The sequence below is a fragment of the Silurus aristotelis genome (assembly GCF_946808225.1).
Source record: "Silurus aristotelis genome assembly, chromosome: 1".
Classification (NCBI taxonomy): Eukaryota; Metazoa; Chordata; class Actinopteri; order Siluriformes; family Siluridae; genus Silurus; species Silurus aristotelis.
In genome coordinates, this window is record NC_139574.1 from 33,574,641 (window position 1) to 33,602,007 (window position 27,367).

At 38.9% G+C, this 27,367-nt stretch overlaps 2 protein-coding genes across 2 annotated transcripts; one reads left to right on the forward strand and one right to left on the reverse strand.

Moving 5' to 3' along the window:
* Positions 1–631: 631 nt before the first annotated feature.
* LOC310730630 (uncharacterized protein) lies at positions 632–13,221 on the reverse strand (the record flags this gene model as incomplete). The annotated part of the gene is made up of 7 exons (XM_083549663.1): positions 13,079–13,221; positions 5,472–8,391; positions 4,359–4,557; positions 3,610–3,708; positions 3,211–3,445; positions 999–1,115; positions 632–780 (listed from the first exon to the last, which is right to left on the reverse strand). Exons 2-7 carry the CDS (start codon positions 8,096–8,098, stop codon positions 632–634), a joined length of 3,426 nt encoding a protein of 1,141 aa, XP_083405789.1. The 5' UTR covers positions 8,099–8,391; positions 13,079–13,221.
* A 1,959-nt stretch (positions 13,222–15,180) lies between these two features.
* On the forward strand, positions 15,181–21,065 carry ltap1 (lipid transport auxiliary protein 1). The gene is made up of 7 exons (XM_083539111.1): positions 15,181–15,426; positions 15,603–15,704; positions 15,798–15,906; positions 16,481–16,534; positions 19,169–19,335; positions 19,625–19,683; positions 20,426–21,065. The coding sequence occupies exons 1-7, from the start codon at positions 15,364–15,366 to the stop codon at positions 20,631–20,633; spliced, it is 762 nt and encodes a 253-aa protein (XP_083395237.1). The 5' UTR covers positions 15,181–15,363; the 3' UTR covers positions 20,634–21,065.
* Positions 21,066–27,367: the final 6,302 nt, after the last annotated feature.

Consider the following 27,367-nt stretch of genomic DNA (forward strand, 5'->3'; position numbering starts at 1 on the left):
CCCCGATTTATCCGGGCTTGGGACCGGCACTAAGAGTGGCTGGGGATGGTTCCCTGACCGGGAATCGAACCCGGGTCGCAGCGGTGGGAGCGCTGATGTACTAAGATTAATAATAATAATTTAAAAAAAATTATAATAAAAAAATTATAATAAAAATAATAATAATAATAATAATTACAGACCTTATTAAAAAGCTTTTGTACACTTAATACACTTTTTTCTCTTTGGGCTGTATGTAGAGATTTGAACTACAGAAAGTCATGGTTTTGTCAGTATTTACATATCATAATTGAATTAATTGACTTAATTCTCTTAGCTGACCATTCAGACGGTTCTGCAACTGATTGCAGTTCAGCCTTTTTTCTGTGTATTAAAATTAACTCAATCAGCATTGTATGAAATTTATTGATCAGCCTACGACATGGGTTATAATAGAGCTCTTCACTTGACAAATAAACAAAATCATATTTAAAGTCAGAATCAACTGAAACACGAGCCATGCTCACCCACAGTCCGAGTAGCACTTAGCTCCAAAGGTAACCCTGAGATCTGAATACTAATATGCATAACCGTGCATAACTGTGCAGACTTAACTCTGAATACAGCACTTAAGTTCATATCTGAAGTGGTTTCAAGTAGGACGTTGTAGTAAGACATCCACAGGGCCAGGGGGCAATCTTTTGATCAGGTGCCAGACTTCGAGCCGCCTCAATCCTTCCAAACTCAGCCCTTCAACCTCTAAGAGTTCATCTCCTGGGAAAACCTTCCCAACTGGTCCACCTGAGTAATAGTAACAGATTTAACAGTTATTTTTGGTTTATTGCTACTAAATGACTTATCTTAAACTGATTGCTTTAAGTTATACTAGCATACTGTATAATTGCTTGGTGGCACACTACCTAGAATCGACTTCATTCTTCTTGAACTGAATTTAAGACTTTATGGTGATCAGGACTTTGTCATAAAATTTGGGGTTTTTTTCTAAAGTGTTTTCTTACCCTGAAATAGCCTCTGTACAGTGAGGGGTTTGTCTCCTAAGTTGGAGCCCACTCCTCCCTCCAAACTGAAGCCCAGGTCAGAGCTGGCCTTATTCAAAGTCACTCTCAATCTGCTGCCTGTGGAAGAAACACATTTGTCTTGTTCTGAAAACCTTCCACTGATATAAGGATGTATGTAGCTGAACTTTTACTGTCAAGAGCGGTAGCTGAAAATGTATTTACAGTGCCACAAAGTGAAACACACAAAAACATGAATGAGTAACAACAAAGTTTAACAATAACCTGAACATGGGACCCATAAAAAGACAACCATTAAAGACAATGTGCTGTACAATGCATGACAAATATTTACGCTAATTGGACAACTATAGTGTACAGATGCTCATGGTAGTATTACACTTTTAGAAGTGAGTTAGAACAATAAAATTATGTTAATGTCTTGGAGTCAATATGTTAGTTCATTAACTGCATAACAGCTTTCATTACAACTATAACACCAGTTGTGGTTTTGGAGAAAGTTTAGATGTTTAGCCGTTGTTAATACTAGACTTGAATTGCAGATATAGAAAATATGTTGTAGTTCATAGAGTATAGCAATTTTTTGTTGGCTTGAAAGGAGCTCTGTTATTAAGTAATCCCAAATTCGTAATATTACATAATCCTTTTACAATGAATGGTTTGACTTTTATTACTACAATAAAAGCACATTAAAAAGATCTAGCCTATTAAAGTAACACTAAAGTATTACTGAATTAAAAAAGGAATGCAATAATTTACAAATCTCATAAACATATTTTATGCACAATAGATTATAGATAAAATATCAAAGGTTGAAAGCGAGACAATTTGAAACGTCCTGCCGAATATTGACTCATTTTAGATTTTATGAGAGCTACACATTCCAAAAAGGTTGGGACAGGTAGCAATAAGAGGCCAGAAAAGTTAAATGTACATATAAGGACCAGCTGGAGGACCAATTTGCAACTTATTAGGTCAATTGGCAACATGACTGGGTATAAAAAGAGCCTCTCAGATTCGCAGTGTCTCTCAGAAGTCAGGGTGGGCAGAGGATCACCATTCCCCCAATTGTGCGGCGAAAAATAGTGAAGCAATATCAGAAAGGAGTTTCTCAGAGAAAAATTGCAAAGAGTTTGAAGTTATCATCATCTACAGTGTATAATATCATCCAAAGGTTCAGAGAATCTGAAACAATCTCTGTGCGCAAGGGTCAAGGCCGGAAAACCATACTGGATGCCCGTGATCTTCGGGCCCTTAGACGGCACTGCATCACATACAGGAATGCTACTGTAATGCAAATTACAACATGGGTTAAGGAATACTTCCAGAAAACATTGTCGGTGGACACAATCCACTCTGCCATTCGCCGTTGCCGGCTAAAACTCTATAGGTCAAAAAAGAAGCCATATCTAAACATGATCCAGAAGCGCAGGCGTTTTCTCTGGGCCAAGGCTCATTTAAAATAGACTGTGGCAAAGTGGAAAACTGTTCTGTGGTCAGACGAATCAAAAATTGATGTTCTTTTTGGAAAACTGGGACGCTATGTCATCAGGACTAAAGAGGATTAGGACAACCCAAGTTGTTATCAGCGCTCAGTTCAGAAGCCTGCATTTCTGATGGTATGGGGTTGCATGAGTGCGTGTGGCATGGACAGCTTACACATCTGGAAAGGCACCATCAATGCTGAAATGTACATCCAAGTTCTAGAACAAAATGTGCTCCCATCCAGACGTCGTCTCTTTCAGGGAAGACCTTGCATTTTCCAACATGATAATGCCAGACCACATACTGCATCAATTACAACATCATGGCTGCGTAGAAGAAGGATCCGGGTACTGAAATGGCCAGCCTGCAGTCCAGATCTTTCACCCATAGAAACATTTGCCGCATCATAAAGAGGAAGATGCGACAAAGAAGACCAAAGACAGTTGAGCAACTAGAAGCCTGTATTAGACAAGAATGGGACAACATTCCTATTCCTAAACTTGAGCAACTTGTCTCCTCAGTCCCCAGACATTTGCAGACTGTTATATTAAAGAAGAGGGGATGCCACACAGTGGTAAACATGGCCTTGTCTCAACTTTTTTGAGATGTGTTGATGTCATGTAATTTAAAATCAACTTATTTTTCCCTTAACATGATAAATTTTCTCTCTATTATTATATAATTAGTAACTCTATGGATTGAAACACACCTCGGTTTCCAGCTGCTTTCTGTGGACTGTCTTTCACAGTGTAGCATGTTTCAGTGACATCACCTCGCCTGATGACCACCACTGCCATGGGCCGCCCTCTTGCTTTTCTCATAGTGTGGAGTGCCTCCTTGTGGGTGGAGTTATGTAGAGCATTGCCATTGATAGACAACACCTGGTCTCCCACATGGATGGAGCCTTCCTGGGATGCTGTGCCACCACGTAGCACCCTGTGAACCTGAGAATGGAGAAAAAAGGTTTAGCTATAAGAACTCTGAAAAGTTTTATCACAATAGCTAAACTGTATAACTCAGTTCAGAATGTCCGAGTTTTTATTGAAATACAAATGTCATCTGCTTATTTTGTGACTTATGTTTGAAGTCCCACACAATAAACACTCACAGTCACAGGTTTATTCTGATCCACTCCTCCAGCCACAGTGAAGCCAAGTCCAGTTCCTGCCTCCTTATGTAGGACAACCACATGAACATCATCACAGTTCTGCAACATGTAAAGAATATATATATGAATGTGTGTAGCCATGTTGGTTCAGTATTCCTTTCACCCAGAATGAGTCTCCAATCTTCCCTGCTGGAAATAACCCTCCATGTTTGCCTGTGGGTGTGAAGCAGTCTACTATATTGCCTCTTGTTGTTAATTTTTCACAAGTTCCTCTGCCAAATTGATCAGAAACAAAGATTTTTACTCATCTGTCCACAGAACTTTCTTCTAGTCATTCAATGTCTACTTTTGGTGTGTTTTTTGCCTTTTACCTAGTTTGCTGCATATAAACAAAAGGAACACACATGTCTTTTAAAAACCATAAAAGCCTAGGTGTTCCCAAACTTTTATTGTTTGCACTATTCAACATGAATTATAAATTCATTATAAATAAAATCTCATATGGCATATATATCATATGGCAATTATATACTTGGTGTTCATTGTAACAGACATTCTAGCTGTTCTGGAAGCTTTTGTTGGGTCAAAACAAATTCTTTTATGTTTTTATTTATGCTGTTATTTAATCTAGCAGGGTTAAGCAGCAGGATTTTCCAATCCTACAGTACATACACCCTTTGAAGACACCCACAAATCCCCGCCCCTGTCTGCCACATTTGACTTTTAGATCCTTAAAGGATTCCTAATACCTCTAAGGCATCATCTTCCAAACTCCTGACATCATTCAATAAGCAGTCCAGCTCATCCATGCTCAGCAGCGTCACAGCCGACAGGGCAGAAACATCCGAGCTTAGGGACACTGTACGCTTGGACATCCAGTTCTCGTCATCCATTGACCCATCCGAGAGGGGAAGGTCCAGCCCACCCAGACTGCATATCTCTTCAAGGCTGTCAAAGACACACAAACACAAAGAGAAAATAACTAATCTTCAGTGAAACATTGGACAGAGTGCAAGTTATAGGTTATAATTATATGTTTTGTTTACACTATTGACCACATTCCTACATAGAGGCAACAGCTGTCATGATACTTGCTATTTTATTAATGGCAGATATCTTAAATAAACCACATCTATAGTAATCATTTAGCAAAATCATTTCCACTTATTAGATGGTATCAAAAGGTTTCGAGACCAATGTGTATAACTGGTGAGATTCTGACAAGGTCCGTTACCACGTATGGGATTTCATCTTAGATAGCAAGTTAGAACAAAAAGCAAACATGAAATTCTGCATGAAACTGTGCAAATCCGCCAGAGTTGTTTGACATGACATACATTTGATAGTGTTTAAGTGTCTTGAAGAGAGTGGCTCTCTTCAAGAGCAGAAAAAAAAACACTGAAAAATGAAAAGAGATCAGGAGGACCTTCAATGAGATCAACGCCCAAAAATGTCAAACCGTTCGGCAACTTCTGCATGATGACCGTCAGAGAACAGTCCACATTATCTTCCGCACCCACCCTACTTGCCAGATTTGGCTCTTGCAGACTTCAAACTCTTCCCAAAGATGAAGTTCAAAAGAGGATCCAGTGCAGAAGGTAGCGGAAGGTGCTTGACACAAAAGAAGACCTTCAGGACAAGTGGCAGGAACACTGGGATCGCTGTATTGCTGTGCAAGTGGATTGTTTTGAGGGTGATTGTGTGTAAACGTAGATAAACAAAGTACTTTCTTGTAAAAACAGCTAATCACAAAACCTTTTGATACCATCTTGTAGATTAAATGACTAACTTTAATTTAGAACTGGAAATGTTATTTGTAGCCTGATTTTGGCAAAACCAGTCCTTCAATGGTTACAACTTACCTCATCGAAAAACTCCTACTGCTCATGTGGCTTGTAATGGTGACTGACGATTCCCCTGAGTCAGAGTCATATCCTCTCTCTGTTCCCTCATCGTCTTCATCGTCGTCGTAGTCTTCACCATTCTCATCAACCCCTTTATCCATTATCCACCTAATGACTTTTGCAGCTCCTTTTTCATTTTGCATGGAATGGTAGGGATGACTGAGTTCACCTGAATCTGACGAAGCGACCTGGATAGGAGGGCCGACTGCCAAGTCGCTATGAAAATTGGATGGTGATTTGGAATGATCACTGTTTCCGGGTAACAGTGTTGATTTTACTATGGTGGATGAATCTGAATTTGGTAACACAGGTGTGCTACCTGGTGTTAGAAATGATTCATCTTTTGTAGACTTTGGAAAAGTGTTCTTTCGAATAGGAAAGATTTCCTTATTATCCGTGGGGGACGCATTGGTGATTCCACTTGACTTTTGGGGGTTGTGGGAAAATGAAGAACTGACATAATCCCTAACTTTTTCTTCAGGCAATTGAATGTTTTTAAGCTTTTGAAAAGACCTTACATTACTGCCCTTGGAGAAATCTGGCTCATCCACATGTTTAGTCATTACTGGACATTTAGTATTGTTATGGTCCAATGAAAATGTATCCAGGTTCAGAGTCAAAGCAACTTTAGGCTCCTGAGTTTTAGTTCCACTATTTTGAGTTTTCGCTCTTGATCCACCTGTAGGTTGTATTCTGATCTGGACAGGTCCACTTAAATCATGCCTACTCGAAGCTTCATCACAGAGTCCACTCTCACTGAAAAGATTGTCTGTCACAAATTCTTTACTCCAGTCACTGCCACTTAGGCTTAATGACCTATCAGAATGTTTCTTAACACCAGTGGCCACTTTTGGCTTTTCTGTAACTGAGAAAGCCCTTCTAGGATTCTGGATCCGGGATGAATTCTGGTTTTGCAGAGCAAGTGCCTCAAATTTGTGAATTTTGTTTCGCACTGAAAACAGGGACGTTTCTTGTACATTCTCTAACAAGGTCTCGCTCTTCTTGCTTGAATCTCCTGAGGATCCCAACTCCAGACCAACGCTTTGTTCTCGATTATGGTGTTTTTCACTGTCTGCTGTCACACTTTGTGACGATTGAGGTTTTACTCCTACCAGTGCTTGTTTTCCTGGAATTGTATTCATGCCAGTCGTATTTTCTACTGGCTTTTCTATTTCTTTCTGGGTGCTACTGTTATTATTTAGACCAAATGCAGAGTAAGAAGTTGCAGAGGTCAAATGTCTGCATTTTGTTCTGCCTAAAGATTGAGTTCCTTGTCCTATCATGTGACTAGTCAGTTTTCTCTCCTCATATATACTATTGTTACTCACCAAAGGTCTTGAATTTTGGCTAAGGGGTTTCTCTACAGACCTTGTTGACATTGTTACCAGGTTCTCTTTTCCAATGGGTGAAACAAATGAAGTGTCTGGCAAGGTATTTGAATTGATTTGTTTCTTTTTGAAGATTGATTTTGGGAAGGTACCACAATTTTCTGGTTTATATGAAGTTAAATTCACAAAGGGTGTTAGTCTATCTAATGATGATCTATTCAAACCAGTATACTCAACCTTGACAAAAGGTGCAGGGGTGGTGAGTCCAGGTGAGAGAACTGAACTTGCTTTACTTTTATCGTCTAATGGAGTATGATTATTTCCACCCATTACACTGTTGTTCCCAGTGCTCTCAATGACCTTTGATGGGGTGGTTTGAGATCTGAGATGGTGGTCTGCAGGATCTGTACCACTCTGCAAAGAAATCCAGGGAAGTTTTCCTTCCTCTGTCTTATCCTGATTTTGATTTGTTTTTAGTCTGGATGGGAAAGACTGAGCAAGAGCCACCGTTCTGACAGGAGGAATTACAGATTCGGGTGAGGAGGCAAGTCCACTGACAGCCAGCTTTCTTTGACGAGTTCCACTGAGTGGTTGGATTGTTAACGATACTTTCTTTAATGGGTGAGCCAGTTCACTTGAGCTTGGACTGTTGGATCCATCATTTGCTTGTAAACTCTCGGAACGTTGAACAAATCTTCCTTCGAGCTCTGTAGTATTTTTGATAGCGTTTGTCTGAATTTCTTGTTGTGCTCCACTTCTTGATCCTCTCCAGTCTAAGCTTTTACTTCTGTTTGACTGATATGCTTGTCTCCAATCTGTTCTTCCACTCACTTTGGGGGTAAGATTTTGGACATTGTCTGGCTTCTTTTGAGTTGTATTGCTCATCTCAGAGCCAGTGGCCAATCCAGCTCTATTTGTCAAGTCAACCTGATTCAGAAGTTTAGGTATCCTATTGTCCAACATATTAGTATCTAGAGATGGAGATTGAAATGAAATGGTGTGGACTGTGGGCATCTCTTCTCTACACTCTTTGCTGCTTCTGCTTGCTTTTTCCAATGTCTGAGGCTTTAAACTGGGTTTGGCGAGCAACTGCTCTCTTTCTTTAGCAGAGCGGACTTGGAACTTAACAGCAGACTGTGTTGGTGCTGCAGGCGACTTACTTTGATTTTGTTTCTCCGAACATTTTGGTGATTCGATATTTACAATTGTAGTAAGTGAGTTTTCAGGCACACAAGTAGATCCAACAGAGATATCCATTTTTGACAATGAGAAATAGTGCTTGCATTACAATGTGATTGTCAGGAATAGTTTAGAGTTCTTTTTAGTGCATGACATTGTGCTCAAATTTCATAGTTTTTTGTCACAAATACAGTTTTAAATGTCCATATCGAGCATTGGGAGATTGTCAGCTATGTAATTCAACCCATACAGTGTGCTCAGGGGTGTCCAAGTGTTGGCATGGCATTCTTTCAAAGTAATCCATAAACCAAAAAAAAAACCGATTTGTTTGACAGCGAGCAGGTGTGGCTTTGATGCAGTGCCGTAATATTCTGTTGATATAAATGTAAAAACAGAATTAAATGTTCAGCAAAGTTCCACCATAAACAATAATAGCAGAGCACTACACACACAAAATCAGCTCCTTTTGTGCCTTTGGGTTATATGTTATTCATTTGTAAAGGCACAATTGTTTTTTCTACTTTTTTGTTTCTTTCCCAGGAATATTAAGTTTTTGAATATTAATCCTCAGCCTGAGGACGTTTTCCCTTCACTTCTTTTTATTGTTTTCTTGTGTTTTGTAGATTTCATTTGCTGATCTTCTTTCTGCAACTGGCTTTTTCAGAGAGTCCTAGCATCCAAAATCTTGCAAAAAAAAAAAAAAAAAGATACATAGAATTATATTACATCACTGTACAATAATTATATAGAAATAAAGCTAAAGCGAATTGGAATAATCTAGATATCTTAGTGAAAGTGAAGGTTACTGATGCAGAGAAACCCAAAAAATTTTAACCACAGGGGACAAATTGAACATCCTGAATATGTCATAACAATGGCGGTATAACTTCACCTCACAGAGTTAAACCAAATACTTTTTAAATCTGCACAGCACCCTGAGGCTAGTCGCATGACTGTATCATTTTATGTTTACACTAGCAACATGCTTTCGGCTGTTCGTCACTCTCTTCATGTTTCATTAAACCCGACCAGATCAGCAGGCCGATAACAGGTCAAACACACCAGACTGCAATCCAGACAGGTACGTTCGTAGAGAAAATGCACCACAGTACACATGCAATCGACGGTAAAATATTCTGAATAATGGATCTGTTTGTCTGCCTACTGAAATCTACTTCAGAGGATAAGATTTAGTCAAGAAATGTACTGTATCAAACAAGCAGGATAGTGTTTTACGAGCAAGTCAAGCACCTGCAATCATTCGAAGCAGATACAAACTCTGAATAAGCCAAAAAAACAAAAACAGACAGCCATGCAGAAACACAGGAACTGATTTACATACATTCTGGCAGAAGCGAATCCATGTATGAGCAATGCCGACAAACCGCACACGATAAAGACTCAACCGATAAACACATAATACATACATACATACACCAAAAGTCCACTGCTTCTAATTTGATCCTTAAGGCTGAATTGTTGTGGTAAAGTAAATACCTATAATACAGCTGAGAAAATACAGGGCCAGAGTTTTGCATTGTTGAAGCAGAAACACAGCAGGTGCAGACAGGGAGGGAGGTAAGAACATAAAACGAGGTGTGTTGTGGTGCAACCATTCAAACGAGACAACACCCCAGCACAGAAGGATGACATAGGCATGACTGACTTTAAAATAATGTGAGATGAGTGATGGGGGGGGGGGGGGGCAAATACTGCTTATTAGGTAAGCAATAGATATAGCAAATAGGATCAGGAGGAAGAGAGCGAGTGATGACTTTACACAGTCAGTGTGGTGAGAGAACAGGTGCGTGTTGGATTACAGATTCACCTGCTCGTATGCATCAAAACACACAGACACACACACCTACTGTACACACACAAACAAACACACACATACGCTTTTACTGTGCACTGGCCACATCGACGACAGACCAATCAACCACTATATTCTAACCACTTTGGCTAGACCTTAGATTTAATAAAAAATAGACCTACCTGTGAAGAAAATCACAGCAACTGTTCAGTAGACTTCCGTTTCCCTGTCTCACACTCATTCTTTTTCTATTTTACTATTATTCACCTGCAGTGTAAACTCACCTGACAGGTTTTTCTTTTTCACCCTAACCCACCCCCTCTCATTGTTACACCTTCCTTGCCTTTGCCTCAGTTTCTCTCTCTGTCTCTCTTTTTCTCTTCCTCGTTCTCTGTCTCTATATCTTTCTCTCCTTCTGTCTCCACCTGCCTGTCTGTCTCTATTTCTTTTTTCCTTCGTTAGCTCTCTCTCTCTCTCTCTCTCTCTCTCTCTCTCTCTCTCTCGCTCTCTCTCTCTCTCTCTCTCTCTCTCTCTCTCTCCATCCGCTTCCTTCTCTGTTTGTCTGTCTCTCTGTCTCTCTCTCTGCTTTTTCTCTGTATGTCTCTCTCTCTCTCCCTCCGCTTCCTTCTCTGTTTGTCTGTCTCTCTCTCTCTCTGCTTTTTCACTCTATGTCTCTCTCTCTCTCTCTCTCTCTCTCTCTCTCTCTCTCTCTCTCTCTCTCTCTCTCTCTCTTTTTCCTTCTCTGTTTGTCTGTCAATCTCTTTCTCCCTCCCTCACAAACAAATGTTCGTGTTCAACAATACGGTGAAAAAGAAGCACTATAGAAACTCATATCCCTGTAAATAAAAAACAACAACAGAATACCAGATATAACAGCATGTAGCTTTCTCTTCATTTCCCACTCACTGTCTAAATGTTTTGGTCTGTCTGGCTGTATCCCTCTCGCTCTCTCCCCCCACCCTTTTTTTTTTTAACCTTTTTTCCTTGCCCCTTCCCTTCGTTTTCATACTGAAGAAAAAGGGAACTAGTCTGCACACATATTTCTGTAAAAGCCCAGTTGCCCAGGATGATGGAACTCCAAGAAAAGCAGTGCCTTACCATTTTGCCTTGGGAGAGTGCATTCATCTATTTTTTTTAATGCACATATAATAGCAGCATTGTTGTTTATACTTGTTTTCTTGATGACTCATTACTGAAGTCACATCGGGTGATACTTGATGAACAAAAATTCCAAGCTTGAAGACAACTATACTGAGGTCAAACTGTAAAATGTAGCTGGGTGATGCATTAAACACAAATCTAAACAAAGCTGGTCACCACAGCCACTAAACCAGATTGGATGCACCTTGGAACAGATTCTGAAAAATTCTTTGTTGCTGTAATAGTGCTAATAAAAAACATTCTTCCTAATAAAGATTCTCATTAAAGTGGTCAATGAGCCTTTGTGCCCTGTGGAGACAATCCTGAAAAAGCCCACACCTGTCAGGAGAGACAGATTTGATTAAAAGGATATGGTGATTGAACGAAATGTTTATTTATTGTTGCTTTATTTCCCTAAGGATTAAAACTACACAGGCAAAATAAAGGAACAAATCTTAAAGACATGCCCCAACATTGTAGCAGACTTTTGGCATTCCAAAACTTACAAAACTTGTATTGACATTTCAGTGTGTGGAAGTAAGTCCTAAATGTTAGATGTTGTGGCATGTGCTCACAATGTTCTTATTTGTATCGGGACTTAAACCCGAGGTGGGCGTGGGCAAGAAAGTACCTAAAATCTTGTGAGAAATTCGCAACCTCACATCCACAGTTTGTTACATTGACTTAGGGCTGCAATTGCCCACAGTTTTTTCAGTGAACTGAATTGATAACCTTAACAATTATGGAACTGTAATGAATTAACATTTAGTGTAACCTAGATGAGCAATGGATCACATTGAAGTCTAGTCCTTCTCAATTTTTCTTCCTCATACCATCTCAGAGTTTTTTTCTTTCCACTGCTGACTGTCTTACACATTAGGATGAACATATAAGGACTAATTAATGATGCTAATATTTATATTCACAATCTATTTAATTCTATAAAGTTTCTTTGGAACAGTGATCATTGTTAAAAGTGCAACTTGATTTGAATTAAATGAATTCGAACTAAATTTTATTTAATTCAATTCAATTCAATATTTATTGTGTGAATGAGTATGCAAATGTGCATCCTAATTCGAAAAGTACACCCCTGCCTTTTATTCATGAAAACCATAATATGTACACCAAATGGTCTCCGACACCTTCACTTCCATATTTCTTTATCATTTCTATTGCCATAGTGGCCGCTAATACTATAAGGATAGAAATACCGGCTGAAGATTTTGCATTGGTTTACTACAGTTGCTTATTTTACATTCAAAGCACTTTGTGTTTAAAATATCCCCAATTCATTATAAAATGCCTTAACATTATACTGTATATAAGCCAAAATAAGAGACAAATTTTAAAGTAAAAAAACAAAAAAACCCCAGCAAAGTCTTTAAAAATTTTGCAATAATATCAAGATAGGAAAAACGTAATTGGCTAATCATACTTGTATTCCTTTCTTATTTATTACAATACAGGTTTTTAATTTATGTAACTTTTTTCTCAAACTCAATGTCTATCATACTACTGAATAAAACACATTCATTGCTAGTTTTCAGATAGTAGTTTTTGTTTTCTTGGTTTTCACAAAATCTCACAAGTCTTAGATGTTATTGATGTAACTTTTTTCTATGAGTTAACTGGCGTGTCACCTTGAGTAAACTGGAGGATTCTGATCCCTGACAATGTGTATGCAGAAAGCCACCACATATCAAGCCAACAGTCCAGAATATGCAGTCATATCCACCTGAAGGCCATGCTAATCCACACACCGTTTGCTAACTCACAAAGACTTTAGATAAAAAGTTTGCAAACTAAAGTAGCTACCTAACATCATCAAACGCAATAGTTTTTTTGTCATTAGTAACTACCGAACTTCAAAACACGACATGAGGACATTTCATTTCCAATCTGCATCATTTTTTCAACAAACCACCAGCACAGCCATTAAATATTCTCAAAAAATCTGAATCACAGAATTCACCTCTTTAGATATTTTCTCGAAAGTACGATGGTCATACAATTTAATTGAACTAATACCATTCGATTAGCAAACTATACAAACGCTAAATCATTGTGCAATAATTTATAATAATCATTGAGTAGACAGTTACCGTCTCCATCTTGATGCGCAAAACAAGACAACTTCCTGCAGCTGCAAAAGCGTGTTACCACAACCCTCTGAAACAGTAGGCAGAGAACGGAAGACAGTGAAAGAGAAAAAAACACTGACAAAATACAATAAAGAAGAGAGATAGTACATATACCACTACAAAAACTAACTACTCAAACATTTCTTTCATGGAATTATACACCTTTTTTTTTTATCTATTTTTGTTAGTTTAGACAATTAAAGACCAGAAAAGTGTCCTGAACATTTGTAGTTTGAGCCAATGGTGCTTTGTGATTGCATTACACACCATATTGTTTAATACTGCTATCTGGCGCAACATGGTTGTGGTTTCAGAGAAAACCAAAAGCTCTCTAAAGGCAAGATACATTCAGAGCAGTACATGACTAGAATATGACTAAAGTTAATTTGTGAGTACTTACAGAATGCCAAATCAGGAGTTTATATTATACTATATAAAATACTATAGAGTAAAGATTTATAGACATTAATTATTGAAATCAAACCAAACAAATGGAAGATTTCCCTTTAGCTCAACTCAGCTAAACATAATACACAATGGTTTTGTGTAACTTCTACTGTAGTACTTTGGTTCTGTAGGCCAGAGATTAACATAATTTGCTTACTGTCCCTTAACACACAAGATTAATCGTGTCAGTTTATTTCCAGGTCAGGTGTGCCAGAGCAGATAAAGCACCATACTGCTGGACTTACAGCCCAATACAGATGTCCCACTTTTTTTTAATGTTCTGGTTTTGGGTTAAAGGATAGGATTTGTCACTCTAGAACCTCTCAGAAAACAAAACTTTGATCATTTAAAACTTAAAATCAGTATACATTGAGGTGAAATACTAGCTAAACTGTGAGGACAAGGAAGCATCTCTACTTGCTAGTCAAATATTTGGATAAACTATACTATACTGAAAAATGTTTGTGGACCCCTTATCATAAGATAAGTATGTGCTTTTAAAACCACTGTGGTCCTCTTTTGCTGTTACATTAACTTTTACTCCTCTGAGAAGATGTTCCCAAGATTTTGGAGTGTGCTTGTGGAGATTTGTGTTTATTCAGCCACAAGGGTTTTATTGAAGTCAGGCAACGGCAGTGGCATGTCGTGCATTTATAAACCTAGGCCTTCAGTGGTGTCCTGCCTGAATCAATCCATCTCTTAATACCACTATTATGACATCACAGCTAGAAAACCCATCAATATCATACAAAAACGCAATATAATGGAGAACTGCATCATAGAAAGGTCTCTTACAGTGAAAATAAATGCCATTAGTAAAGCAAGAAACCCAATAAACACATACATTATCTCTAGTAGAAACAGCAATATTAACCTCATAATAAGACCCCAGGATTTCTGTACATTTTTGTTTTTTACCGTGCATTGCGGGATTTGCAATTAGGGCAAATTGTGTTTTTGTGCAAATTTAACAGAAAGCAATAACACAAACACTGTGCACAAGTGCAGTTTGCTACAGATGCAGTACGCAAGCTCTGACTAGCACCCTCTCTGACCATCCACTCAAAAATGCTGACATAATTGGATGCCTGCTAGATGGCTTTGCTGCTGCCAACTTGAAATCTGATTGGTTGAAGTAAGTTTCTTTTTTATATACTTTATGCTAAACTGCTGATTCTTAAGGACTCGTGGCAGATTCCTTTGAAACTGGCAACACGTGATATGACAGCTAAACACTGATTAGATAGAAGCTTCAACATAAACAGACATCTGTGAAATCCAGAGAAACGCTTTCAAATGAACAAAATAGACTATTGAGGATAACTTAACTCATATTTTTGGACAAAAGAAATAGATTAAAACTTAAGTCAGTGATTCCGATTACTGCAATTTAGTACTAATAATGCCAGTGGCTGATGAATGCTATAAAAGGTTCTAGAGGATGCAGTTTGTAATTGATGGTCAGTGTGAGTTATTTGATTGGTTAATCCCAATCTTATCAGGAATCATACTGCTTTATGATTGTCTGATGCAATGAATTGATAGACCGCGTTTATTTAAAATGACACGCCCTTGCCTGCAGTTTAACTCTCCAGCGCAGTAGGTGGCGCTGTACAATGTCAAGGTCGTCAAAGAAGAAGAAAAAGATCACGTGATTCGGGCTGTTTATCAACAATGTAGTAGCATTCGGACCAGAAGGCGGGCGTAGTCGATGTTACTTATGGGACATCAGACAAATAAAAGGGAAAATAGTATTTTTTGTTTTGGAAAGTAGAGTGAACTGGAAGATAGTTGCGAAAATGAACAAAGAGTCGCTGTTATCGGGAGTAAATGTAGTGCTGGTTATGGCCTACGGCAGTCTGGTAAGGAACTAGCTAGCTCGGTGGCTAGCAGGCCATATGTGTATCTGTGTGTCATTATTTACTACAGCACGAATTACACATTATATCAAATATACTGTCTATTTTTTTTATTTAAGTGCAGCGTCGTGTTATGTACACCTGAGACATTAGATCGTGTGTGTTTTTGTTTGTGTCAGGTGTTTGTGTTATTGTTTATCTTCGTGAAGCGACAGATTATGCGGTTTGCTATGAAGTCCCGCAGAGGACCGCATGCGCCGGTGGGACACAATGCACCAAAGGTCAGCTTTTCCTCTACCTGGAGTGGGAATCATAATCATAAATGTAATAATAATAATAATAATGAGATCTGGATTTATGTGCTCTGTTTACAGGAGCTAAAAGAAGAAATCGAGTCGAGGCTAGCCAAAGTGAATGCTATCCGCTATGAGCCGCGGCTGTTGGCTCAGGACGATGAGAGACTGAAGCATCGCGGGCAGAACGGTGAGGAAACACACGGATTTCCTCATATACATGACTCAGGGTCCGGACAATGATACCAGTGCCCCTGGGGCTGGGAGGGTTTAAGGGTCTTGGGCAGGGGCCCTGCAGTGGCTGTTTGCCATTCTGATTCTGAGACTTAACTTTTGAGCCACTGTGTACTCTTAGTCACATCTGCCCCTTAGAGCCACTGCCTCTTTTTGTATCTACAGCTGCTCTTTAGAGTCGCCACAGCTGCCACTTATAATCACTGTTGTCTCTTAAAACCACTCTTGCACCTTATAGCCACGGCTGCCTCTTTATTTACCACTAACCCTTGTTTATATTGACATTATTATTGTTTTTGTTTTGTGAGGCCGAATGTCATGCTGTTCACATGGAGTCTCATAAATATTATCGAATATAGAGAATAATGAGATAACGTTTTTTGGCTCCAAGTGATAATCCGTGCTTCGTATTCCTAACATTCTTAAACTGAAACTGTAGAAAAAACACTGCAGTGTAGTGTAAGATGAAACTGTTTAACTGTGAAATGGCCTTTTGTAAATGGTATACTTTTTGTGTGTGTGTTTTGCAGGCTGTTATAACTACATGTACAGAATGCAAGCTCTGGATGCCATCAGAGACACTGGTAAGAGCCTCTGAGCCAGGGTTCACACTCTCTCACACTTATTATCCTCACCTCAGGAGCTGCAGTAAATCTTCAGCCTTGTCCTTGTGTGGGAAACACGTACAGAAAATTGAACATGTGAGAAAGTTTATGACTTTGGAAAGTGTTCGTCTTAAAATGTCATGTGTCCCCCCCCCCCATGAGTAGCTTGCTTGATCATTTCTGGAATATATATATATATATAAAGATGAATGAAAGGAAGGAATGGGATGTTCACAAAAAATCCAATTACCTATTGTGCCAAGCATTTTGATATGTCACATGTCCATGTTGCTGGAAATTATTTATATATATATATATATATATATATATATATATATATATATATATATATATATATATATATATATATATATTTCTCTGGTTCATGAGCGCACATCACGTGATGAATACCCGTTCTCTATTATTGTTTCCCCATGGACCTTATTACTCACGCACCAAGTGCTAAATTCTGGAGCGCTCTGAACAGATACACATACGATGCAGAATTAAAAAACAAGAAAGCCTGTTTTTACTCGCATTTAGGCTTGCGTCACCCCCTCTGTAGTGCCAGAAAGCTTTACATGTTGAAAATAAAATTGGCTACAATCAATAGAATCGCATGGTATGAAACTAAGCCTCGGATCCCTGGAGAAAACTCTGTGTAGTAATCAGATCTGAATGAGACAGAACAAGACAGGTGGAGCAGCTTCGAACTTCAGGCCGACAACATGGTTACCAGTGGATGCACCAGAAATGTCGGATGTTTACGAGAAATAAAGTCGGAATTGCAGGAAAAAAGTTGGAATTAGGCAAAAAAAATTTTTTATACTGAAACGGCTTTCCTTAGGATTCAGGCCAAGGAAAAGATGAGTTTCCAAAGTTTGTGATCATTTCAAACTGAAACGAAGAAAACACTGTACAGTGCGTTTAGGTTTTGTTGTTTGAGTAATCAAACATTTTTAGATTTTAATTACAGCAATTAAATGCAGTAAATATGTTTAATTAAAGCGGATCCACAGCAGATCATCCGTCTCCATACCCCTCTGTCCTCTACATCTGACTCTTTCAAAACAACTACCTGCATGTCTTTCTTCACCACATCCATAAACCTCCTTCTTGGTCTTCCTCTTTTCCTCCTTCCTGGTGGCTCCATCCTCAGCATTCTCCTATTGATATATCCCATGTCCCTCCTCTGCACATGTCCAAACCATCTCAATCGCACCACTCTCACTTTGTCCCCAAAACATGTGTCCTATATGCGCTGTCCCTCTAATAAACTCATTTCTAATCCTGTCCATCGTCGTCACTCCCAATGAAAATCTTAACATCTTCAGCTCTGCTACCTCCAGCTCCACCTCCTGTCTTTTACTCAATGCCACTGTCTCTAATCCATAAAACATCGCAGGTCTCACCACAGTCCTATAAACTTTCCCTTTCACTCTCGCAGATGCTCTTCTATCACAAATCACTCCTGTCACTCTTCTCCACCCACTCCACCCTGCCTGCACTCTTTTCTTCACTTTTCTCACACACTCTCCATTACTTTGCACTGTTGATCCCCAGGTACCTGAACTTCTCCACCTCTTCTCCCTGCAACCGCACCACTCCACTGTCCTCCCTCTCATTCAAACACATATACTGTCTTACTCCTACTGACTTTCATTCCTCTTCTCTCCAGCACATACCTCCACCTCTCCAGGCTCTTCTCAACCTGCTCCCTACTCTCACCACAAATCACAATATCATCCGCAAACATCATAGTCCATGGAGACTCCTAACCTCGTCCATCAACCTGTCCATCACCATTGCAATCAGCAAAGGGCTTAGAGCCGATCCTTGATGCACCACCCTCACATACTTCTGACACACCTGACTTCCTCATACAATACCACAACTCCTCTCTCGGCACACTGTCGTTACACTTTCTCTAAATCCACAAATACACAATGCAATTCCTTCTGACCTTCTCTATACTTCTCCATCAACATTCTCAAAACAAATAATGCGTCTGTGGTGCTCTTCCTCGGCATGAAACCATACTGTTGCTCACAGATCAGCAATCAAATGTTATTTTATTTATAAAAGGAAACAAATTGCTTGTTCATTTAAAAAAAAAAAAAAACCTGTCAGTTTCTCTTGTATATTTAGTATTGCTCTTTAATGAAGAAAAGGTACTTCTTATCGATTACTCGATTAATCGTTGGAATAATCTGTAGAATACTCGATTACTAGAATAATCGATAGCTACAGCCCGAGGTAACATATGCAGCAGGTTTGTTAGATAACATGACTTTGTTATGATGATGATCAGGATAACGATCTAAAACGTTTTAGAGCTATGCACGCACAAATGGATTCCTTTCCAGCGGATGCACAAACTTTCATCAGTACTCCAGGAACATTAAAAAACCATCCAGCTGGAACTGGTTTTTGTCTCTGTTTTTGTATTAGGTCATTCCTCAATAAACAAAGTGTAGTTTAAAAAGCCGGATCGGTTCAATAGTAAATGCAAAACTATTGTTTCCTGTGTGTCATTAAATCTGTGACGTGTGAATCTACGTTTCAAATGATGTCTGATTTGTTTTGACATCTTATCACCCCTCTCACATGCAGGCATTGTGTCTCCTGATCTGGCTCGCAGCCCCAGCGCCCTGACTGGCCCCTGCTACAGGAAGTGGCTGCTGGACCTGCGTAACTGTCACTCGCTGATCAAAACCAGCCACAGCAGCCTCATCGACCGCCTGTTGGAGGGCTACATCAATGCACGTCACGGCACTTCGGTGTGTGTGTGTGTGTGTGTGTCTGATGGAAGCTTTATTGTTAAATTTATTATTTTAGAAAGACCATGGAAAACCGGTAACTATATGAGTAGTGCCGAATATTTTGATAGATAAGGCTATAAGCGTAGATGGTTTAAATTAACAGTTTATATTAACAGTATATATAAATATAAATATATATATATATATATATATATATATATATATATATAGATATATTCCTTCTTACAGACTTTGTTGTACGTATTTATTTTATTGCATTCATTTGTTTGTTTTTCTAATTTGGCAGGTGTTCGGTGAAGCTGAATTCCTCAAATACAAAGAAGACTTGGCTGAGCTAGCTGCCATGTAAGTACACGCCTTACTGTCTAAATCAGTGGTTCCCTGTAGTGGGGAATACAGACTTTACAGGTGGGGCGCATTGAAACGCAGGATTTATATAATTATTTTGTGTTCTTCATTAATCTTTTTATTTATTTTTTACTTTATGCTATTTGATGTTATTTATATTTTAAACCATTTTTACACTTGAAGTAATTCCTTACAATGTTTTGGGGGTTCTAAAGTGGAGGTCTGCAGGTTCTTAAGTTTAAAATTTTTAAATCAAAATTTTAGGCCTTAAAAATTCTTAAATTCGCTGTTCTAGGTTTTAAATCATTTTAAAAAGGTCTTAATTTTCCAGACTCCATATAACGCTACCTCTAACGCTCATTGAAGCAGCACTTTAGAATGTTTTTTTTTTTAGTTTTCGTAGTGATGTAGTTCTTTCTTTCATTAGTCCAAATATAATTCACTGTATTTAACTGGCAACAGCCAATCAAGCTTTATGTTATTGGCACAAATCTCTCTTGGTTTGTTCCACAGAAGTAAAACGGATTTTATTTTTCCAGCTGTGGGGAAGTGCATGTTTATCAGTTCTTGGCTTGAAAAAAAAAAAACTGAATTTAGGGCTTGATTAAGGCCAGTTGCTAACAACGTATTTGTGTGTGTTTTGTGATGCGTTATATGTCTTAACTTTCATTAACGATTTTAAAAAGTCTTAAATTTGAAACACTCCCACGCATGATCCCATCACTATTTGCTTTTACAGTGTGAAGGTGCACTCCAGCTCCACCAGCCTGAACCAGCAGCACCAGTCAGCAGCCAAAGACCTGACGAGCTCGCCCGGTCCGTCCTCAGCCTGCACCATCCAGGTGACCTACCTGCCTTCCTCAGGCCAGCGCAGCAAGAGACCCAAACACTTCCTCGAGCTCAAGAACTTCAAGGACAACTATAATACACTGGAGAGCACGCTGTAGGGACCTGCGCTTAATCCCGTCAGATGCATTAGTCCTGACATCAGCAATGGAGAAGACTCGGCTGACCTCGTACTGCAGTGTGGAGTGGAACATGAGTTTTACCGACTGAATCAGAGGTTGTTCAAACCCTCCAGAATAAATACAGAGGAACTGGCACAAAAACATCCACATGCCAAAAATGAGATACCAGGCTGTGCATGTGCGAGACAGCGACAAGCCGAACGTCTTCAGGAGACACCGTTTTGAATATAATGGGAGGAAATAGTGTTGAAGTGTGTCTGAGTTTATCGGTTAAACTGGTGTCAGTGTTGCGTCCTGAGGAGACGTCACTGCTGCTATTTCTCAGCATTCCTTCATTCAGAGCTGCCTGTATGAGCTAAAGAGTAGCTTGAAACCTGAACAAATAAAACAAGACTGTGACATACTGTATAACTCCTATCTTAATGGGATTAGAGTGAACCCAAAAGCCTTTTTGATAAATTGTTTTCACACACAATCGGTACATCACTGTAGCATCTGGTAATACATTAGGATCTATACATTAGAAAAAGGAAATGTAGGGGTGGAATGCTTGCACATATGGGAAATCCTTCAAGTGCACTTTATCCGTGTGTACAGGAGGAATGTAAGAAATTAAGGGACCAGAGCTGCTATGCATTTAGACTCTACATATGTGACTTGAAATCATCTCAATCAAAACTATAACTTTTGATATATAAGTGCATGAAGCAATGGTCTGGGAAGGAAGTTTAGGTATTCCAGCTTTGCTCTGTTGGTTTTGTGATGGAGCTTTGAAGTTGAATGTGCACACACACTCCCCAAATCCTCAGTAACCATAAGCACTTTATATCCACATGCGTTCATGCGTGACTCCAAAGAAGCATCAGGTAAGTGTTGTTTTTTTGGTCCGGGTATTTTGATTAGCAATTCAAAAGCAAAATGTGACTTACGCTTGATGCCTTTGTTTTGGAGAAATTGTTAAACATAAATATGATGGAAACTAGAGCAGCATCTTCAGAGATGGCAGGCAAACTAGTAGAACATGTGGTGGGGTTGCAATAAGTGAAGACTGCGTCGCATGATGCTGTGTGATAAAAGATTATGTGTGGGACTGCCATTTCCTGTCACTCTCTTGCTTCTTTTAAAAAGCCATAGGATCCCTAGGAACTTCTCAGGCTAAAGCTGGAATGTTGGATGAACACTCGTTATTTTACATCCAGGCTCTTTAAGAGCGCCACAAAACCTAAACAACTCAGTCGCAAACTAAGGTGGCATGAAAGTATGAATGAGGTGTTTTATAATGAATAAAAGTACAATTATTAATCATTTAGTTTTAATGTTGATCTCGACCTCTAACCTGCCAGCGAGTGTGTATTTCTTGGTGTTTGTTTATTTATATATTTTTTTTAAAGGAAGAAAATGTTCTTTCAGGAGTAATATGGCCCAAAATTATCATCATTAGAAACAAATTCAATAACAAAGTAAAGAAATAAGTAAAAGAAAAATTAAGTTCAGGATTCCAGGTTGTGGTGTCAAACAAGACTTCATTCAGCAGAATTAAAGCCAAGTAGTTCCATGGAAGCACCCAAAAGACTTCCATTTGTCACAATTGGCATTGCGTTGTACCCCGCTTCAACAATGAACTGATCACAGACGAGAAAAGTGAACACTTTTTTGCACCCAGCATGCAGTCAGTGCAAGAAAGGGCGACTACTGCTCAGAGATTAGCAGCCAATTTACAGACTTAGCAAAAAATTAGCCTGAGCAGAAACACTGAAATGGAATAAAGGTTTCTTATATATGGAATAAACCAATGGGTTTCATACGTCACATGTTAGTTCATTCTTCATCTCCCACCTTCTGCCACAAAAACCCAGTCTGGCCCTTGAGCCAAAGAAAGCTTGTCCATTCCTGATCTAGTGGAACATGGCGCAGAATAGGATCAGATATTCTGGTTCTTCAACAGTACCACAAACACACAACTAATGTCTAAGCAAATAGACATGGGGCATATTTTTTTGTTTTATATTTTAAACAGTAATTTCATCATTTGTATTTAATTTTAACAAACAAAACAAAAGCCAGTGCACGTGGACCCGTTCACATCTGAATCAGTTATAAAAGAAGTGTATGATAACATCAAAAGCAAACCCAAATCATCTGATATCAGTTTTTGAGGTGGTGGGTAAATGGTTTTATTTAAGTGGGTAGCTTGAGTCTAGTGCAAGGGGGGGGGGGGGCACATTTTTTACTGTGTTACCGCAAAGGGCCACATCATACACATGGGCACACATGAACATCACCCATCCCTTCCTCTTACACACACACACACACACACACCTCTGCTCAGCCAGATTTATTGTAAATGTCACACACCAACATAATGACAGAAATTGACTCCTACAGTTCTAAGACCACAGGACAGTCATTTTCAACAATGAACACTGCACTGTCTCTCACACACAAATTCTGTTTAACCAAGTCCACAAATAAAAATATAATAATTTACAATAGCGTTTTTCTTTTACTATGCATGTTACTTAGTGGGACTTTTGGCATTCCTTGCCTTGAACAATCCCCTTCAAATCTGCCTCGTATTCCGTTGTTGCCACTCGAAGCAATTCTTTCACGTGTGTCAGTCAGAACAGATCGATGCTTTGATTTCACGTGTTTCAGGGTAGAAAACAGACTTTGTGTGTGTTTTTTTTAATGTGCGTGTTCACTTCGCTTGAGTTCAATACGGTATTTTCGTCTAATGCGCATGTGCGTGAGATGAATATACCGCAGGGGTGGGCAATTGATTTTTACAAGGGGCCACATGAAACGATAATATTTTAGGGATGCACCGAAATGAAATTCAATTTAAAAGTCAATGAAATCCATCATTTTTCGTGTTATGCCTTTTGCCTTGGCACTATCACTGGAAAACTTTCCTGCCTTTTCAAAAACGTCCGCTACAGACGGAGTGCGCATGCTCGGATTGACTTTACTGCGCCGCGTTCTTCTCATATTTAGAATGGCAATCGGGATGTTTGGATTTCAGGTGATAAATTAAACCTGACTTGGAGAAACTCTTTGCAGATACACTCCCTCTTGAAATATTGCATGTTTTGCAAATCGCTATCCGCACACCGCGGACATGTTGCTCTTATCCAGATAACCGTGTGCTGGCTGCGCTTTTTTATTGCGTAATTACAATTGTGTTTCCGCCGTGTTGTTTTGGTGATTTAGGTATTTCAGCCGAAAATTTTCGGTGCATCCCTGTAATTTATGATTGGCCTCACGCGGGCGGGACAGGGACGTACAAAGGGCCTGATTTGGTTCAGTAGTTTCCCAGTAGGGCAAGCTCATTTAAGTCTTAAAAATACCGTATTGAACTCAAGCGAAGCGAACACGCACATTAAAAAACAAACAAACACAAACTTCGATATGAACGTAAGAGCCGCGGGTTGGCCACCCCTGGTCTAGAGCTTTGTCTAAGGGAACAGGAAATGGGAGGCAGGCGACAAGTTTCCATCCGTCCAATCAATCAATCTCTTTTATCTTCTCTGCTACTTCTTAAACAAAGAACATTCATTAATGGTAATCCCGCACAGGTGTTTGACATCAGACCACGCCCCTGAGACCTTACCCCACCCGTACTGACCCCTCCCACCCCAACTGACTCCTCCTACTCCACTAACTCCTCCTCCAAGTCCCCGCTCCAGTGCTCCACCCATGAGAGACGCAAAAGAAATAGAGGTCAGAGGAAAAACACCTGACTAAGTCCCAGCACATGAAACCTTCAGGTGGTTTAAATGAGCTGCACATTTATATATCAATCAGCAGCCAAAAATCAGGTGTAAATCATATTTCACAGCATTATTGTAGGGAATGGACATTCTGTGCCACCCAGATGGTGGCAGAGGAGGGTTTCCTCTTGAATCTGGTTATTCTTGAAGGTTTCTTCCTCATGCCACACATCATGTGTGTGTGTGTGTGTGTGTGTGTGTGTGTGTGTGTGTGTGTGTGTGTGTGTTTGGATGTTCTATCTATTGTCAAGTTCAACACATTCCTTTTCAACAACACAAGCCAAGCAAGGAATTCTGTATAACTACTGGAGGGCAGTGTTTCCTTGAGACACAGTCAGGGGCGCCGTTAGGGGGGGGGTGCAGAGTATGCCAGGCATATGGGCCCAAGAGAACGCTAGGGGGCCCCACAATCATCAATGAAAATTTGTACAATTTAAAATTTTTTAAAATGACATACACACATATATTTTAAATAATAACACTGTGATGAAATAAAATAAATTCCATGTAAATAAAATTAAACTGAAAATAGGATGAAAATGTTTATTTATTTAGAGTAATAAAATGAATAAAATTAAATGCATGAGATTTGTCTACAGACTGCATAATTTAAAATGTGTTTAGAAGCTCGTTGTGGTATTTAGTCGGTTGATTTGTTACATTTCTCTTTCTTTATACATCTGTCTTTTTGAAAATGTTTTATAAAAAACTGAAAATAATTTATATTCATTTATATTCATTATATCATTTATATTGTAACATATTATGCAATAGCAAATTATTACATTTCTTTAACAATACAAATGATTTTATTATTAATAATATAACATTATATATATATATATATATATATATATATATATATATATATATATATATATATATATATATATATATATATATATATATGGGGGCCGAAAATTCTGTCTTGCATACCCCCCTTAAAACTGTTAATTGCGCCCCTGGACACAGTGATTGTTCGGGTAAATTCAATAAGTGTACCAGGCTTTTTTCTGTGATGCAATCAAGTAAAGGGAGCTAGTGGCTGTAAGGTTTCTTTGGGTTCTCAGTCACATCATTGTATAAAAGCACAGCAAGAACACAACAAAAAGGAGTGTGACTGACTTTGATGATTTTCTTGACTGATCTGGGAAAAGCTGCTCCACCATATTGCATGTTATAACACTTAAAGTGTACAAAGTCCCTTTTCCCAAGTGACGACTAATGACGAACTCCACAGACAAGCCAAATTTAATATTTCACCGGTGTGACAATAAAATAACACAATAATATACTTTGAATTTTGTCAGCTTTACTGCATGGACCTGCTGTAATTCTTACACTTTTTTGAAGAAATATGATGGCACTATTAATCAAAAAATAAATAAAAAAGTCAAACTAAATGTAACCGGTTGAGTCTTCTAGATCATGTTTAGATATGGCTTCTTTTTTGACCTATAGAGTTTTAGGCGGCCACGACAACAATGTTTTCTGGAAGTATCCCTGAGCCCGTGTTATGATTTCCATTACAGTAGCATTCCTGAATGTGATGCAGTGCCGTCTAAGGGCCCGAAGATCACGGGCATCCAGTATGTTTTTCCGGCCTTGACCCTTACGCACAGAGATTGTTTCAGATTCTCTGAATCTTTGGATGATATTATACACTGTAGATGATGATAACTTCAAACTCTTTGCAATTTTTCTCTGAGAAACTCCTTTCTGATATTTCTCCACTATTTTTTGCAGCAGCATTGGGGGAATTGGTGATCCTCTGCCCATCTTGACTTCTGAGGGACACTGCCACTCTGAGAGGCTCTTTTTATACCCAATCATGTTGCCAATTGACCTAATAAGTTGCAAGTTGGTCCTCCAGCTGTTTCTTATATGAACATTTAACTTTTCCGGCCTCTTATTGCTACCTGTCCCAACTTTTTTGGAATGTGTAGCTCTCATGAAATCCAAAATGAGCCAATATTTGGCAGGACATTTAAAAATGTCTCACTTTCAACATTTGATATTTTATCTATAATCTACTGTGAATAAAATATAAGTTTATGATATTTGTAAATTATTCCATTCCTTTTTTATTCACAATTTGTACAGTGTCCCAACTTTTTTGGAATCAGGTTTGTACATTTGGGTCAGAATGGAACAAATAATCAAATCTATGGGATACTACTGATCCTTCCTTGGACCACTTTTGATTTTGACCACTGCAGACCGGAAACATCCCACAAGAGCTGCAGTCTTGGAGAAGCTCTGACCCAGTTGTCTGAGCATCACAATTTGGCCCTTGTTAAACTCTTAAATCATTACGCTTGCCCATTTTTCCTGCTTTCAACACATCAAATTTGAGGACAAAATGTTCACTTGCTGCCTAATACTGTATATTCAAACCACAGATAAAAGTATGAGATAATCAGTGCTATTCACTCACTGGTTATAAAGTTATAATGTCAATGTTATGCCTGATCGGTGTGTGTATATATATATATATATATACACATTATGTTCAGTGGTGTTGAAAACAACAAGCAGTTTTTAAATAAAGGTTTTTATTATTGAGGGAAAACAAAATCCAAAACTACATGTCCCTGTGTGAAAAAGTGTTTGCCCCCCCCCCCCCCCCTGTTAAAACCAAAAGATCCTCAAAAGCTAGACATCATGATGCAATCCAATGAAATTCAGAAACAAATGAGAAAGAAAGTAATTGAGATCTATCAATCTGGAAAAGGTTATATAGCCATTTCTAAAGCTTTGGGACTCCAGTGAACCACAGTGAGAGCCATTATTCACAAATAGCAAAAGCATGGAACAGTGGAGAACCTTCCCAGGAGTTGCCGGCCGACCAAAATTACCCCAAGAACACAGCGACGACTCATCCAAGAGGTCCCAAAAGACCCCACAACAACATCCAAAGAACTGCGGGCCTCACTTGCCTCA

What these genes read in the sequence shown, in the direction of transcription:
- ltap1 (XM_083539111.1), top strand. Translation starts at nt 15,364, where the DNA reads ATGAACAAAGAGTCGCTGTTATCGGGAGTAAATGTAGTGCTGGTTATG. An exon ending in TTATGGCCTACGGCAGTCTG is followed by an intron (nt 15,427 to 15,602) that starts GTAAGGAACTAG and finishes TGTTTGTGTCAG; the next exon opens with GTGTTTGTGTTATTGTTTAT. An exon ending in GGATGCCATCAGAGACACTG is followed by an intron (nt 16,535 to 19,168) that starts GTAAGAGCCTCT and finishes TCTCACATGCAG; the next exon opens with GCATTGTGTCTCCTGATCTG.